General features: G+C 35.2%; 1 protein-coding gene across 3 annotated transcripts in view; it reads right to left on the bottom strand.

The window, feature by feature from the left end:
* Positions 1-4,318: 4,318 nt before the first annotated feature.
* The window catches only part of LOC119569321 (alpha-tocopherol transfer protein-like), a 28,906-nt gene continuing 16,811 nt past the window's right edge, over positions 4,319-16,413 (bottom strand). Inside the window, exons 1-7 of one of the 3 annotated variants that reach the window (XM_037917543.1) lie at positions 16,230-16,372; positions 10,054-10,254; positions 8,092-8,313; positions 7,468-7,661; positions 6,467-6,583; positions 5,957-6,050; positions 4,319-5,507 (exon numbers count right to left, since the gene is read on the bottom strand). In XM_037917543.1, coding sequence (XP_037773471.1) covers positions 5,362-5,507; positions 5,957-6,050; positions 6,467-6,583; positions 7,468-7,661; positions 8,092-8,313; positions 10,054-10,246 — 966 coding nt within the window. In that variant the 5' untranslated portion in view covers positions 10,247-10,254; positions 16,230-16,372 and the 3' untranslated portion in view covers positions 4,319-5,361. Of the gene's footprint in view, positions 5,508-5,956; positions 6,051-6,466; positions 6,584-7,467; positions 7,662-8,091; positions 8,314-10,053; positions 10,255-14,943; positions 15,076-16,229; positions 16,373-16,413 lie in introns of those variants that run through there. The other 2 variants (XM_037917545.1, XM_037917537.1) reach the window with 2 other exon arrangements.

The following is a 16,413-nucleotide window of genomic DNA, read 5'->3' as shown; positions in this document are numbered from 1 at the left end:
TTATTATTATTATTATTATTATTATTATTATTATTATTATTATTATTATTATCTATCCACATCCCCCTAATCCCTTGAGAGGCGGAGACTAAGGCCCTTGCCTCACCTAATTTTGCGTGGTCTTTTCTTTTCTCTCTCCCTTTTTCCTTCTCTTCTTCGTCCCCTCCTTCTGTCCACTTATCCTAATCATTAGTTCATATTTACCTCTTTTTTTTCTGCCATAATACTTTGCCATAGTCATGCGTAACCTGTGATGGCTGGCATATTTGTTTTGACTTTTGATCATTCTGGAAACCCACAAACAGTGCCTTACTGAACAAACAAACAAACAAACAAAAAATTACTGGGGGCTTTGCCTCAAATTTCAAATTCAAGTGTGAATAAATAGATAAACGAATAAATAAATAAAACAAATATATGATTGAATGAATGAACGAATAAACAAAAATCGAGTAAAATCCATCCGGATTTATGCATCGGTTCTCCAAACAACTGGAATAAATGAAGGTTAGTCAGCAAACAGTCTCTCAATGGAATACGATATTTTCTGTATCATACCAACCATGCACTTTGTCCCAATGTTTATTAATCCTTGTATTTTTTAGTTCCGGAGAAAAGTTAATACGGAGAGTGAGAGTATTATGAATAGGGAAAATGATGGAGGTTGATTACTAATCGAAATTAAAAAAAAAAAAAAAAAAAAAAAAAAAAATATATATATATATATATATATATATATATATATATATATATATATATATATAAAGAGAGAGAGAGAGATGAGAGAGAGAGAGAGAGAGAGAGAGAGAGAGAGAGAGAGAGAGAGAGAGAGAGAGAGAGAGAGAGAGAGAGAAGAAGATCATAAAGTAATTACTACTTTTTAGAGTTTTAACTTTTATGCGCATTTTTTTTTCCAACACAGTATATCCGCATTGTAATGGTAGTGGTGATTGTCATGTAATGAATAAAGTTGATGTTAACGGCAGTGGTTATGAATGAAATTGATGATGGGTATACTACAATAAAATTGTCCATAATGTTATTGATTATGAAAATCGTCATTAGCCGTAATTTAATTCCTATCATTGTTAAGAATCCTCATTCTTAGATTATTAAAGTGACCAGCTTCATGGTCATCATTTTATCAATACTCGTACCCATAATTATTATCATTACTTCCAGCAATACTACTGAAAGTATTATAATAACGGTAATTGCAAACATTTACTGGTGATATGCATCCAGGTAAAAAAAACCTTCGTATCAATAAATGTAGTTATAAATGAATTATATTGATATTGATGATCATATTGATAAACATAATTAGACTAATGAAACTAATAGGTGGAATAGTAATAGTAATGACAAATATTATAAAGTATAAAATAATGACAAATATTAATGATAATGATGTTAATGAGCATGACTCATAATAATATTGATAACAAAATTAATATAATTATCATAATCCTAGTGTAATATTTTTAGAAATAAGAATAGTGTACAAAACAGACATATAAGTAATAGTAGGAATGACAAAAATAATTGCAATGTTAATAATCATAATCATAATGATAATGAAACAATAAACTTTTAGTTTTTTTTCTAGTTCAAGGGCATCCCTTGCTTATCTATTTAACACTGAATATACATCTATAGGTAGTTAAATTGAACTTAAATAAACTTGGTAATTAATATGAACTTAAATAAACCTATTTATCACAGAATATACATCTATTGGCAGTTAATATGAACTTAAATAAACTTGGTGAAATCAGTCTGTAAAGTTGCTTTGGTGTATATTAACAATGTATTGACATTCTTCAAGTTTTCCAACAGTTCAATGGGATATTATCTTTATTATTTATAGGTATTGTTAGTGGATCTAGGAATGGCAGGGTACAAGCAGTTGCACCTACAACTGACAGAATTTGGCCAATTCATTTTTATTACTTACATTACTATAATATCAACATCAGTGTGGTATATTTATAAAGGTCATTGCTTTTCACTCTGGAGACAAATATAAATTTAAAGAAGTCTTATACAGAAAGAACCAAGGATAATTTTAAATCAAGATAATTATTTTCCAAACTTCAAGGTAGTACAGTAGTATTATTTGATAATGGAGATCCTGAGAAACAGTTCAGAACAGATTGCAACATGCTGTGTTAAAAGACTAATTAGTACTTTCAATCTTATAATCATAGAATTTATTTCATATATGTTTTTTAAGAATATCAGCACGAGGATGTCTTATATGGCCAATAAAATAATTTATTTTTTATAAGATAAGGAGCATAGCTAACTTTGTAAGGAATAGCATTATAGAATTACAAGTAAATACCAGTATTACAAAAGGACATCACTAAAAAAGCATTAGTCAAAGTTCAATTAAATTTTTAATTCAAGAGACTCACATAACACCTAAGTATGACTGAATTAATTTTCAAGATTTTCTTGAAATCATTAAAACATGTTTCTTTTTATAATTTTAATAATCTGGAATTTATTCAAAGTGGCTTTGTTAGTTCTTAGGCTCTAAAAACAATAAAAAAAATAAATTGGTATTGGATTTCTTGTTAGCTTCACAATAGCCATTCCCAACATGAACAGAATCAGCACCTTAAAAACTGGTGAAACTGGTAGTAATTAATAAATAGAACATTTAAAGAGCAATATCTTGATGCAGCATTGAATGAGTATAGATGACATAACCTCTTCCACTGAAGACATATTTTTCATAAATATATCTGCAGCAGGGAGACATGAGAAGGGTGTATGAAAGCAAGCAGCACAAAATACACTAAACTGAAGATTCTTAGAATAGTGCCGTCAAAGTAAAATGTAGATTCTTAGTACTTTCAATATCAAGAAGTATTTGATTTTCTAAATTAAGTCAAGAAAACTTAAAGTTTGTTTTATACAAGCAATTGTTGTTAATGATTGGACAACTTTATTCAGGATAAGTAGAGCAAATATATAACCATCATAGGCATTTGAAGATTATTGCAAAATGCATGGCATTGACAGTGTATCATCATTATGGCAATACAAAGAGAAGACAATCTTTCACTGACTAAACTCAGGGGCAAATAACAAAATATAGTGAAATTAAAATGAAATCCTGTGGAATAGATTCTGAAAGCTGGAAAAAGATCTATAAAATCCCATAGGATCCAGTATTGAGAGTGAGAGACATTACAATCTAATTAATTCAAGTCACAAAAAGTCTGTTTGTGGGAAAAGTTTTCAACAGAAAAGTAGCAGCACGTAATCAGTCTGTGTGATTGATGCAGTTATCACAAGATACAGCATTTTTTTTTTTTTTTTTATTGAGATAACAGATACAGACTAATCTAGGTCTTCAGTGAATTTCCAATATGCTTATTTAAAAATAATATTGAGTTATTACTCATTCAATGTGTGATATAAAGAACAAAAACAGTAGTGGCATGTGTCAAATAATGCCAGTATTATATCTATATTTGGAAATATTGAGAATTGGCAGATTAAATTATCAAATAGGCAAATATTGCAAAGGGACAAACCTCAAGACATCATCACATTAATCCTCCAAAAATTAATGTAATCATGCATTCTTTAAACTGAGTTACTGTAAGATAATATTAAAAAATACTTTGCATTGCATTTTCTTGGTCTAAAAGAACTTCATTAATTTCATACCAGAATAAATTGGAATAGTAACTAATCAGTTTATTAAGGTGAAATTAAAAATTAAACTCCATCTGTAATATTTGTTTATCTATAACTACGGTTTTACTATACATTTTAGCAAATTTAGCATTACATTTCAGTTTGTGATTCCCTGCCACAGGGTCATATTAATAGTCATATTTACTGATCTGGTGTGATTTTAGTTGGACTATCACCTTAAAAGCAAGTATAATTAGATATATGAAACCAACTAGTTCAAAAGCATCAGTAAAAAAAATTATTTTTGCAAATTGTAGTAAACAATACAGTTACTACAAAATGACTGCTGATTGTGATGCTTATTATTACTAAGTTATGCATCTTTTTTAGTAGGTGCATTGTTTCCATGCATAGAATACTGCCAAACAATTCAGCATATCCTCAAAATGATTTTCAAAAGAAGTATTTATCTAAAATATCAAATGTCAAATACATTTTGCATTGATGAAAGACTCCCTATTACTATTTTCTTGCAAGATTTTCCCAACCATGAGATGAAAACTTTAGAAAGTGGTAGTGAGTTTAAATAATAATAATAATAATAATAATGAAATTAACCCCAAGCTTTGGGAAGTACACTCTTAGTTAAAGAAACAAGGGATAAAATCTTTCATAAGCATTTATTTTTTTTCTGTGATAAGTATTTACATTACAGCATTCACACTTAAATGTCTAAAGTTACACACAAAAACTGCATAGTCTCTCATTCATTCACCCCTTTATCAGGATAATAAATATAAATTAACACAGCAATGAAAGGCAATCATACTGCTAGACACTGCATAACAAGTAATGCAATCTTCACTCTATCAGTGTTGGATATAGTGTATTCTACATGTGGAAAATGAGTGCTAAGAACTCTTAAAATATGACTAGAGTTCGTGATGGATGAATGACGGTCTACTGACAATATGAATATCACTATTAACGCTATGAAAGACCCGGCATTGCATAGACAGAACTCGTCAGAATGTGTTGTACATACTATCGGTATAATAATATATAGATGATATATTCCCTTAATCATGGCACTTTTTCTGAGTCATTATTTTCTATATAGAATGTGTCTTGAGGCAACAGGAAGAAATAAATTGCTATAAAAACACCTGGAAGTACACAGTTTGTGTGTTATACAAGATGTATTCAATAGCATGCTTAGCACAGCATATGTTGAGCAGATACTCACGTTGCAGTCTCATAATTGCTTCTAAATTACTAATGCCTCTACACTTACATTTCTTCTAATCACACACTTTAGATTGTGACATAAATATTCATACCATCACAGACACAGTTTGCTGAATATCATGGTCCTTGAAGATATAATGTATATACACCTTTAATAACCTATTTTCTTATTACTGTGTTTAACTGTTTTTCTTTCACTACATGTTAGACTTGTAGTTTCTTCACAGTCAACCAGTGTCTCAGTGTTTTTCTACAAGAAGTAGAAAAAGGATGAGTTACATGGCTAATTGTGCTGTGAGGCAAACATCCTTTATTTCATAGTGAAGTCAAATAAATATGTAGAGAATAACTGTGTCATGATTTTTGTACTCGCATTACTTGTAACACTTTTCCTTTTTTTCTCACTTGAGAACAACACAAACAAAATTAAAACAGATTTCTTTTACAATATAACAACTAATCAATATCAAGCTTCCTGAAGTTCCTCTGGATTGTGTTAATAGCTTTTCCAATCTTCTTGTGCTTGACTTTCTTCTCAATGTGCATATTGTCCAACATCAGTACACGAGACCTTACAGCTGTCAGTTCCTTTTTGTACATTTCTGAAAAGGGAAAAATTATTTGTTACTAAGTATCCCATGTATTCTGATGATATAGTTTGGTATTTCATCCTAAATTATGTAAATATTCTTCTTTTCATAGTCCCTAGGAAATAATATCTAGTGATCTATGATGCATCTTGCTTTTTTTATCTCTTCTGATGCAAAATATGACATTCCAGGTAAATGTATCAATATTTTGTTCTGAACTATGTCCTCAAGGAAGGACTATCAAGTAATAAATGTAATTCCTTGCTAATCTTCCCTTACCGCTATTTGTACTTATGACGTACAACTTTTATTACATATTCCTTTCTAGCTTCACATATTTACCCTCCTCATATACCTATATCAGTTCCCTTTTTTCTTCATACCAATTTATAATTTGTTTTCTAATTGCAAACTGTTCCAATTTAATTAATCATGTTTAGAGTTAATTAGTTTTCACTTACTGATCATCTCAGCCATGGGAACTGTTCCTCCATACTCTTTGGGCAATATCCTCAAGGGAACCTTCTTGCGCAGTTTGGATTCATCACTGTGTACCTGTAAAGGATGAATGGGTTAATGACTATCACATAAATAGATAGATAGATAGATAGATAAATTGGATAGATAGACAGATAAATAGACAGACAGATACATACACAGGCAAGCAAACTGAAATGCATATATTTATTGACCTGGAAAACAGTTAGAATACAATGAGAAACAATAAATTGTTTCATTTCCAATTAAACTGTATTCCCCTCAGAGCAACATGGTATTAGTCTCTGCAGAGGAGGTGAATTACAGTTGAACTACCAAAGCTTTTTTTTTTGTTAGATGTATATTTGCAATACTGATAATTTTACAGGTTTATTCAAACAAAATAATAGACTGCCTGTAGCATGCAGATTCATTACTCTTATAAGAAAATATACATATACTTTGCACCATATAAAATAGCAAATTAAACATACCTGGAATCTGTTCTTTATCTTTTCTGACAGAAGAGTTTTAGCAAATTCAAAAATTGCAAACAGAGCAGTGGGCAAATTCACAAAGTGAATCTCCTTGTGGCGCATGGGAATGGTTTTCTGGAATTAAAAAAAAGAAATTTGTTACTTTTGACTAACATAGTAACTGCAACAGTAATAATATAATAAAGATAACAAATGACAATGTTGATAACACCATAGAAAGAAAGATAAATTTCCTTACATATCATGCAAGTGACAGCTGTAAATGCAATTTGGGTAATATTTTTTTGGGGGGGAAAAAAGTATGCAGTACCGAACTCCACCTTATTCCAAAATTACATCCAAATCTTGCGGGTAATTATGAAGACAATATTATAAACGTGTTTTTTTATGGCAAGTTACATCTTATAAGAATGGGACATACAAATATTTAAACTCATCTCTCCTGTCATATTGCTATATCATTTCCATTTGAAGTTTTTTTTTTAAGAAATTCCGAATCATGAAAAATTATCATTGATCAAGATTTCACAACTTGTCTCTAATGTGAAAATAAAATGTGATGGCCAGCTGAACACTAACTAGAAAGTAAATGAAACCACAATAAAGCATACTGTGGGGTTATCTGGCATTTTCTGAAGTCTGTGGAACATACTGGGACAACAAATATACTAATCTAGTGTCTCTGATTTTGTCATATGATAGATAAATAACTTATTATTAAGAAAAGTAAACCAAAGCAACGAAATATTCAGTTACTAGCTAAATGTTATAACATTAACTTTGCTTCATTCATGACCAGTGGGAATGACCTCTGTCTATCTACCTATCTATCAATCAATCAATTAATGAATCTATCTGTATCTAAATTCATACACATTTTTTCTTTCTTTCTTTTCATTTATTTTATTTTATTTTACCTCCCTCTCCCTTCACAAAGCTCTGACAATTCCTAACATCTTATTTTCCATCTAATTAACACAGAGAAACATATATTTTACCTCACAACACTGGAAAGCTTTAGTGACATCAGCAGGGGACCAAAGTGTGATGATGGAAAGACCAACGTCCTTCTCATCAAAAATGTACGTGAATCCTCGGACCTGATTTTCTTCATCTTCTAAAAGAGATTCGAAGGCAATCTGCATGGACTTCATTTGATCTGAAGTGGTGTGTTTGGTTGGGTCCATTCTGCCTGAAAATGGGAATGACATGAAATTATGTGTACAGTTCAATCTAATCTTGAAGAAATAAAAGTTACATGAACTAGATATCAGTTTTAGTGGAACAAAAGAATCCTCAATCAAAGGTTAAGTTAACTGAAAGCAAGTCACACAGTTTGGAAAAGTATAAAAGGTATAGCAATTCTAATATACATTTTCATAATGTGAAAGCTGTTAAACTGCACTAATGCAACTGACTCATTAGATATCATATATACCACTATTATAAAGAAAATATTACTTAACTTACATGGGGAACATATAACATTTCCTGATTAAACATGAAACATTTTGGTGATTAAGAAACATTGTCCTGATTATACAAGACATTAATAAAGTGAAATTACAAAGAAACAACTACAGAACAAATAACAAAAACCTCAAGCCACTGAGGTCTCTTACCAGCAACACTGAAGAAAACTCTCCTGCCAGAGTCGTCCCTCTCAGGGAGAGCGAAGAAGTAACCCCTGTCAATGAGGTCTTCAATCATAGGGTCCTTGATATCGAGACCATGGAACCAGTGTGTGTTTTCTGTCCGCATGTGAAGGTATTTCTCCAGCAGTTCTTGAGCTTCGCGGATTCTGTACTTCTTCATCCGGAGAAATCGCAGTAAGAAGTTCCCGTCTGCAAGGGAGGTGGTCGAGGTTGAGTATGAAGAGGGAAAAGGGAGGCTTTTTAAGTGTTTTAAGTTGGGTTTGAGTGAGGTGTGTGTTATGTATGGTTTCATGGGTGTATGTGCAAATATCGTTGTGAATTCATTACTGATTGATTAATGAAATGCCTTTGCCACGCCAATATTTCAGGTAATAAGCTCTGCATCTTTATATATATTGTATTATGTACATACTACTGCAATATTAAATCGATATTGACACAGATGTACTTCTGTACCTGCATGTTCTGCACAAAGACTTTAATCACCACAATCACCTTGCTTTTCAAAAACAAAAATGATACATAAAATACCAAAAAATTTATTTTTAAATAATAGATTAGTCCCTTATACAGAGCGACGAACAACACGTGGTCTCCGTTTACCTCAGACACGGCAAGTCCAAGCGACCATCACATGCAGGGGGTAATTACCGAATTTCCCTTTCATTTTGACGCCGCATTAACTCGGTGAAACCAGACCAATCGCTTTAAATTTGCAGGTGAAATCAGGAGGGGGTTTATGCACATCCTCTCTCTTAGTTTCTCAAACCATTCGCTGTTCGTTGGGGGTAAAAAAGTGACAAATGTTGGTTGTCGTGACCGTGGAGTATAATGTTGGAAAGAGCAATTTTGTGGTAGAACTGAGCGAAAATGTATACTGTATATTGTTGAGGAGGTGTGTGGATTATTTACTCGTAAAGAAATATCACTTCTCTTGATTCACTTATCTGCTTATCATTTATGGATTATTCAGTTCTTTAGTCGTATAGCTGTAAATGTTCAAATGTGTATTATCAATTATTTACATGCTTATCGATAATCAATTCAATGCGCTGTTGGGTGAATTATTCTTTTACTTAACAATCTCCCATTAATTCTTCCTGTTATATCTACTTACTTTGTTCATAACTTATAGACAAACAATGAAATCCTTAGTAAAAATTAATATTCATCCAAAACACTCTACCAATATCATTCACACAACAGTAATAGCAATAACCTGGATGGCGAAAGTAGAAACACCACCTAGTTTATCTAAAAAAAAAAAAAACTTTAAAAATGACAACAATTTGACGAGAAAGGGGGAAAAAACGCCTGGAATACTGTTCCATTAGTTGCCTCACTCGTGCGAAGGTGCAAGCAGTCAAGTGTCGATAATTAGGGTCTCGTGAACTGGGTTTCTGGCCGGGGGATAGTGACAGAAAGCATAACGCTGAAACAAAGCACAGTCAAACCAGCAGCACGGTATACGAAGGTGTGCGTGCGTGGTTTTGCGTGCATATGAGTGAGAGATGGTGAAAGACTGCGTTTGTTTGGGATTTGTGACTGAGCAGAGAGCGAGAGGGGAGGGGTAGGAGGAGAGGGAAGAGAAGAGGGAGGGAAGGAGGGAAGGAGAGAGGGAAGGAGAGAGAGAGAGAGGGAGAGAGAGAGAGAGAGAGAGAGAGAGAGAGAGAGAGAGAGAGAGAGAGAGAGAGAGAGAGAGAGAGAGAGAGAGAGAGAGAGAGAGAGGGGAGGGGGGAGAGGGAGAGGAGAGAGGGAGAGGCAGAGGGGGAGAGCGAGAGCGAGAGCGAGAGCGAGAGCGAGAAGAGAGAAGACAGAGAAAAACACAGGCAGACCGACTGATCGACCCACTGACAGACAAAAACAGTGAGCGAGATCGAAAGAGTACGTGCGTGGGCGTCGCAGACACCCACCAAAAAAAAAACTCACCGAGCCTGCACTTGGTGATGGCCGTGTTCCTGGCTACGAACTCCCTCATGGCTTTGAGTCCCGCTACCCTCGTGGCCTCGTCCTCCATCAGGTCCCTGGAGGCGACCTTCCTCACCTCCGGCGGCAGAGTACACACATACTCATCCTCACCCAGCACAGCAAAGGCCTCTCCGGCACCGTAAGGGCTACCCATGTTCGCTCCTGTGGAAAGAGACACGGTTATCAAAATGTGAGAATTAGAATTTATTATTATCAGTTGCTGTTATTTTTTTGTAGTGCTGCAACGTTATTTATTTCTGGTATTTAATGTAATGTTGTAATATCATCTATTGATGGCATTTTCTGTAATGCTGTAATGTTATTTATTGCTGGTATTTCATGTAATACTGTAATGTCAGTTATTGCTGGTATTTTCTGTAATTCTGTACTGGTATTTCTGCAGTGCTGTAATGTTATTGTTTTTTTTCTGTAGTGCTGTAACATTATCTATTGCTGGTATTCTCTGCAATGCTGCAATGTTCTTTATTAATGTTATTTCCCGTGATGCTCTAATGCAATGTTCCTCTACCATTCTTATGTAGTATTTCGTATGAAGTATACACACCAAGAATAATCCTAAAGTGAGGTTATGTTCACATTAATGCTACTCTAAAAATCACAATCCTATTGACTGTATACTGTCTTGTACGCAATTAAAAGACATCTATGTAAATTAACAATGATAAAATAACCTAAAAACCAGAATAATATTGGCGAATCAAAATGAAACTACATCATTAGGCCCTCAGTAATTGCAATGCCATTAGCAAACCACTTGTTACGGCACGTGAATAACCCAAGCCACGAAAACCACCGTTTCTAAGCCGAGGCCAAAAGCAAATAAAAGAGAGAGAGAAAAAAAAATAGCGAAACGAAAATAAATAAAACGTATTCATAACTACTGAAAATAAACTATCACCACGGTATGTCGTATTTTATGCCTAAGACCTTGGTTTGATAAATGAAAAAAATCCCCTCCAAATAATAACTAATGATTAAAAGATGGACAAAAATAAGCAGCGGATGATCTTAACCTTAATTTATAAGGATTACAACGCCCGCAAATCATGTTGGAGGTAGAAAGTAAAAACTTCGTCTTTGTGGGATAAATTTTACCAGTGTCATTTGGTTAATTATTTCGTGGTCTGCCGACGGCGCGTGCGTAATTATATAATATATATACATAATTATGTATATACATATATATACATTATATATAAATGTATATTTAGAAATGTGTATATATACATATGTATATATATACATATATATTCACACACATATCTATAAACTTTTTTTTCGTACTTTACCATGTACACGTGTCATTCCAAACACAACGCTCACCACCACAGAAGTGACCATAGGTAATCACCGTCTTCGAAATGGAAAGTATCTTAATTTTATTTGTGGCAGAGGATGATTAAAGGGTTGAAGGGGGGGTAGGGGAGGGGGTGCAAGGACATGTGAGAGGTGAGGGGGGAGGGGGAGGAGGAGGAGGAGGAAGAACTACTCATTATCTCGTTAAGAAAGACAAGTGAGAGAGAAAAATACCTCCCTTTGTCACTTCAATAAAACCTTCGTCATTCTACGAGACATTTTGTTTTTAATCGCGAAAGAAAAAGGGTAATTTACAGGAAGGGAAAGTTTTAGTTTGTTTGTTGATTTGTTTTACTTTATGTATTTATTTTCTTTTCTTTTTTAGCGTAATATCAACATGGACACCCGAGGAAGGCCTTCCTGAGACTTCTATTCCGATGAGTCATTATTTGATTCGTACTTCCCTGGTGCTAAATAAAAAGGGGGTGAATGGGAGACAAGAAAAAATATATATAGCTAACTGTGTCAGGAGGAATGTGTACCAAGATGACTTTTAACAATCCTGGTGGACATAGCGGAGAAGTAAAGACCGTTACTTGCTCTCGAAAACCGTAAATTGAAACCAGTTTAATGAGATAACTATTGGTCTCTCTATTTTCCGGGGGGAATGACAGCCATTGCGAAAAGCGACAAAGGAAAAAAAATTGAAATATTACGAAATCTCATTCCTACTTTATCCACAGAAATTCGGACCTAGCATATCAAGCAACGAAAAAATAATAAATAAATAAATATTCGTAGTTTATTGTTTGTCTGAATTCCCTAAGTTTGATAATACTGACAGCACAACAGCGGAAGAACTGCTCCGTTGCGTAACACTTCTGAACAGAACTGGTCTTGCTTGAGGGAAGGGGTTACAGTTCACCCAATGATCTCTTAGTTAAAGCTGGTCTCGCATTTGTCGAGGACGCGGTAAATTGCACGTATGTTGACCTAGTGCAATAATTAGATGCTCTTACTTATTTAGCAATCCGTTTGGTTACGCAAAGGGAAAAAAATAAATTTTGGTCACCTAGGCACTATTGTGACGTCTAGAGCTGAACTAATTACGAAACTTAACCATGGCGTTGGTCCATATCGGTCAATTAACCAAATAGTTGAATGGATGTGCTATATACTACATAAAGAATGGGCAGCCAAGTATGTATAGAAGAGCGTGAGTTTTCAGAGATGAAGTAGTCGATAATATTGGCATTTCTGTCTGGCTGCCTGTCTGTTTGTCTAGCTGAGTTTCATATACATTAGCGAGCATGTTCTCTCCTTCGTTAAAAAAAAAAAAAAAAAAAAAAAAAAAAATATATATATAATATATATATATATATATATATATATATATATATATATATATATATCACACATGAGCATTCACACCCCAGTCGCTCTCCTGGCGTTTAAGCACCAGGAGAGCGAGATACCGTCAACACTTCCCGTTCCCCGAATGAGAACGTAAATTGGATCACACCCGTGCTTGCCAAACGTTTCCTCGAATGCACATCCATACGGCGAGTGACAAGAGGCGTGCCATCTGTTGGCCAAAACACAGACTTTCTCATCTTGGAACCAGACTTTCACCCTGCAACATCCGGGTAACTTTAAGGATTTTTAGCGTCAGCATTACGCTCTTTCTGAATAAACGAGAGAGAGAGGAGAGGGAGGGAGTAAAAGACAAGAGGGGGAGGAGGGGGAAGAAACCTAAGCAAAAGGGTTTGTGAACTGGCCAAGAGTGACTGGAAAGTGAGCGGTTTGGGGGGAGACCAGAATCAGCGAAGACTCAGGAAAAGAATTCGCGGATATGATGGCAATCGGCGCTGTGGATATGATGATGACGGTGCCTGTGACTCTTTTTTTTTTTTAAAGGTAGTCTGTAGTTTCTTCTGGTGGGAGTGACAATATCGTTCAACTACTGGCCCCGTCACGCGATGATGGGTGGGGGAAAGAAATGATAAGAGTGTGAAAGATTACTTTTTGGGGGGCACCATAAAACGAAAAAAAAAAAAAAAAAAAAAAAAAAAAAAATATATATATATATATATAAATATATATATAATATATATATATATATATATATATATATATATATATATATATATATATATATATATATATATATAGTACCCACGACATCGGACGTTAACCCAAGTCATTATGGCAAAAAATAAAAAAATAAAAAATAAAAGATTAGAATAAAATCAAACAAAAAAACGTCCCACGGGTTTCCTACGTGACAAGGGAGCCACGCGCAATACGGTTGCTTCATGATGAGTTTCCAAAACAGTCAGAAATTTCAGCGCACCGGCTCCTCCCCCCACCTCTTGTATCTCATATTTCTCGCTTCTTAACGTTATCTGTGCAATATGTACATAAGTATGCGCACTTACACATACACACTGTCCACGTACATGCACACGCACACGCACACATGTAATGCCACGAGCACACGGCCTTACACGTGTCATGCCACACCCTCTCCACACAAAGCGAAATACGAGAGATAGAGAGAGAAAGAGGGCGAGTGTCGAGAGAGAGAGAGAGAGAGAGAGAGAGAGAGAGAGAGAGAGAGAGAGAGAGAGAGAAGTAGGAAGAGACACTCAGTTGCAAGACCTAGACAGAGTGAGAACGTGGAAAGGTGAGTAAACAGGGAATTGATGAGTGTAGTGAACATTCACCTGCCGGTAAGAGCTCGCGATTCAGCAGCCTCGACCGCCAAGTAGGTTAGTGAATGTGGGAGACTGAGCCCTGCAAAACCCTTCTCTCTCTCTCTCTCTCTCTCTCTCTCTCTCTCTCTCTCTCTCTCTCTCTCTCTCTCTCCCTTCCTCCCCCTCTACTCCCTCTCCCTCTCCCTCTCCTCCCTCTCCCTTTCCTTCTCCCTCTCCCTCTCTTTAACTTTACAATACATTCGGGTATTGAAACTCTCCTCTTATCACTCATGGTCACTCTGTGGGAATGTCAACCAAGACTTTTATAATGAATGAGAAGGAACAGAGACACCGCGAGAGAGCGTCGGTAGATGGCGCGCGTGTCCATTTTGAGCGCTGGAACCTCGAGGTGGGTTTGGGTTGCATTAATGTTTAGTCGTTCATGGGTGTAACTTCGGAGTTTGGTGAGAGGGGCAGACAGGGTGATAGGCTGGGAGTGTTAGAGAGGGAGGGAGGGGGAAAGATAGATAGATAGATAGAGAGAGAGAGAGAGAGAGAGAGAGAGAGAGAGAGAGAGAGAGAGAGGAGAGAGAGAGAGAGAGATGAGAGAGTGAGTGAGTGAGTGAGTGAGTGAGTGAGTGAGTGAGTGAGTGAGTGAGTGAGTGAGAGTGAGTGAGTGAGTGAGTTAGTGAGTGAGTGAGTGAGTGACTGAGTGAGTGAGTGACGGAGTGAGAGAGAGACAACATACAAACACAGACAAACTGGTTGACAGACAGACAAAACCAAAGACAACTGTATCACCGAATTAACAAAAATATCAACCATTAAAATTAATTACCAGATGCACTGAAGACTGACCAAGCGAAAGACGAGTGAGGGGCCTGTTACGTGCAGGCGAGGACACACACGCACCTTAACTAACGAGATACACCTTCACGCACCAGTTATATTACACACTCGAGATCAGCTGAGTGAATGTGGGCAGTCACTTGAAATTCCCAAAGGTCATTCGTCAAGGAAAGCCTTGACCCAGTGACCTCCTGCGTGGCAATGTGCGACCCGACATAATGAAAAGGGGGAGAGAGAGAGGAGAGAGAGAGAGAGAGAGAGAGAGAGAGAGAGAGAGAGAGAGAGAGAGAGAGAGAGAGAGAGAGAGAGAGAGAGAGAGAGAGAGAAGACAAGCACAAGAACCTTGATGTTTTTGTAACGTTGAAAAAAAAAATTAAACGTGTGAACAATTTTTATAGTCTAAAAAAAAAGCAGCAACAAAGGTAGGAGAGGGGAAAAAACGCAATAAAATGACCAACAACCAGAAATTGAACCAGAACTTGAAAAGAACGGAGGAAAAAAAAAGAAAGAAAAAAAAAAGAAAAAATTAAATGAGATATAACCTGTTCACAAAACCAGACAAATAACCTTATGTTTTGCCCAACGCGCATAGCACGAGGCACCATCTATCCTTGACACATTGCACCAGGATTGCAGATACGTGTGCAGTCTGTCTCAACACCTGAGAATTAACTACTGAGTAACGCACGAACTAACAACACCAATCCAAAGACATTCTATTATTTCTTTTGTCTATCGTGGACTTGTGTTCATTTTAGAGAGTTTTCGACATTATATATATATATATATATATATATATATATATATATATATATATATATATATATATATATATATATATATATTATATGTTTGTCAGGAACTCAGCTTATTACGTAAAGCCTTTAGAAGATGGCGTTGATGTAAGTCCTATATTTGTAATAAAAACGTCATAAGTAGTGTTATTGGGAGTATGTCAGTATTTATAATGACAATAACAAGAGGTATGACCAAAACGAAATGTTAAGAGAATAATACTTTTTTTTTAAGGAGGTTTTGCATTTAAGACTTTCGTCACTTTTTTATTTGCTCTCTGCTATGTACGAGATAATTATCACATTTCCTGGTAAACATTGCTCGCTGTGTTTGATTCTTAATGAGATTCTCTTGAAAAGTTACAAAAAAAATCAGGTCAAATTTAAAGACCGTCAAAGGTCATTTCGGCACTTAAAAAATCACGCCCCCAAGTTCCTAAAATAACAGTAACAGTAACACATGAATAAATAAATAAATTACCTTTATAAGCCTTTTCAAATACCACAGAACGATTTCAGTGCTGCTAGCCTCACCGCAAACTCTATTTTGACGAGTGTAAGTGAATAGCTTGTTTCCTATGAGGCAGTTACCAAGGGCTGTTTTATTATGAATATTCACAGTGTGTATATATTATAGAAATGTAAAACTGATATTCTTTTTGCTC

This window comes from Penaeus monodon, chromosome 4 (assembly GCF_015228065.2).
Source record: "Penaeus monodon isolate SGIC_2016 chromosome 4, NSTDA_Pmon_1, whole genome shotgun sequence".
Taxonomy (NCBI): Eukaryota; Metazoa; Arthropoda; class Malacostraca; order Decapoda; family Penaeidae; genus Penaeus; species Penaeus monodon.
This window is presented reverse-complemented; position numbering and strand designations above follow the sequence as displayed.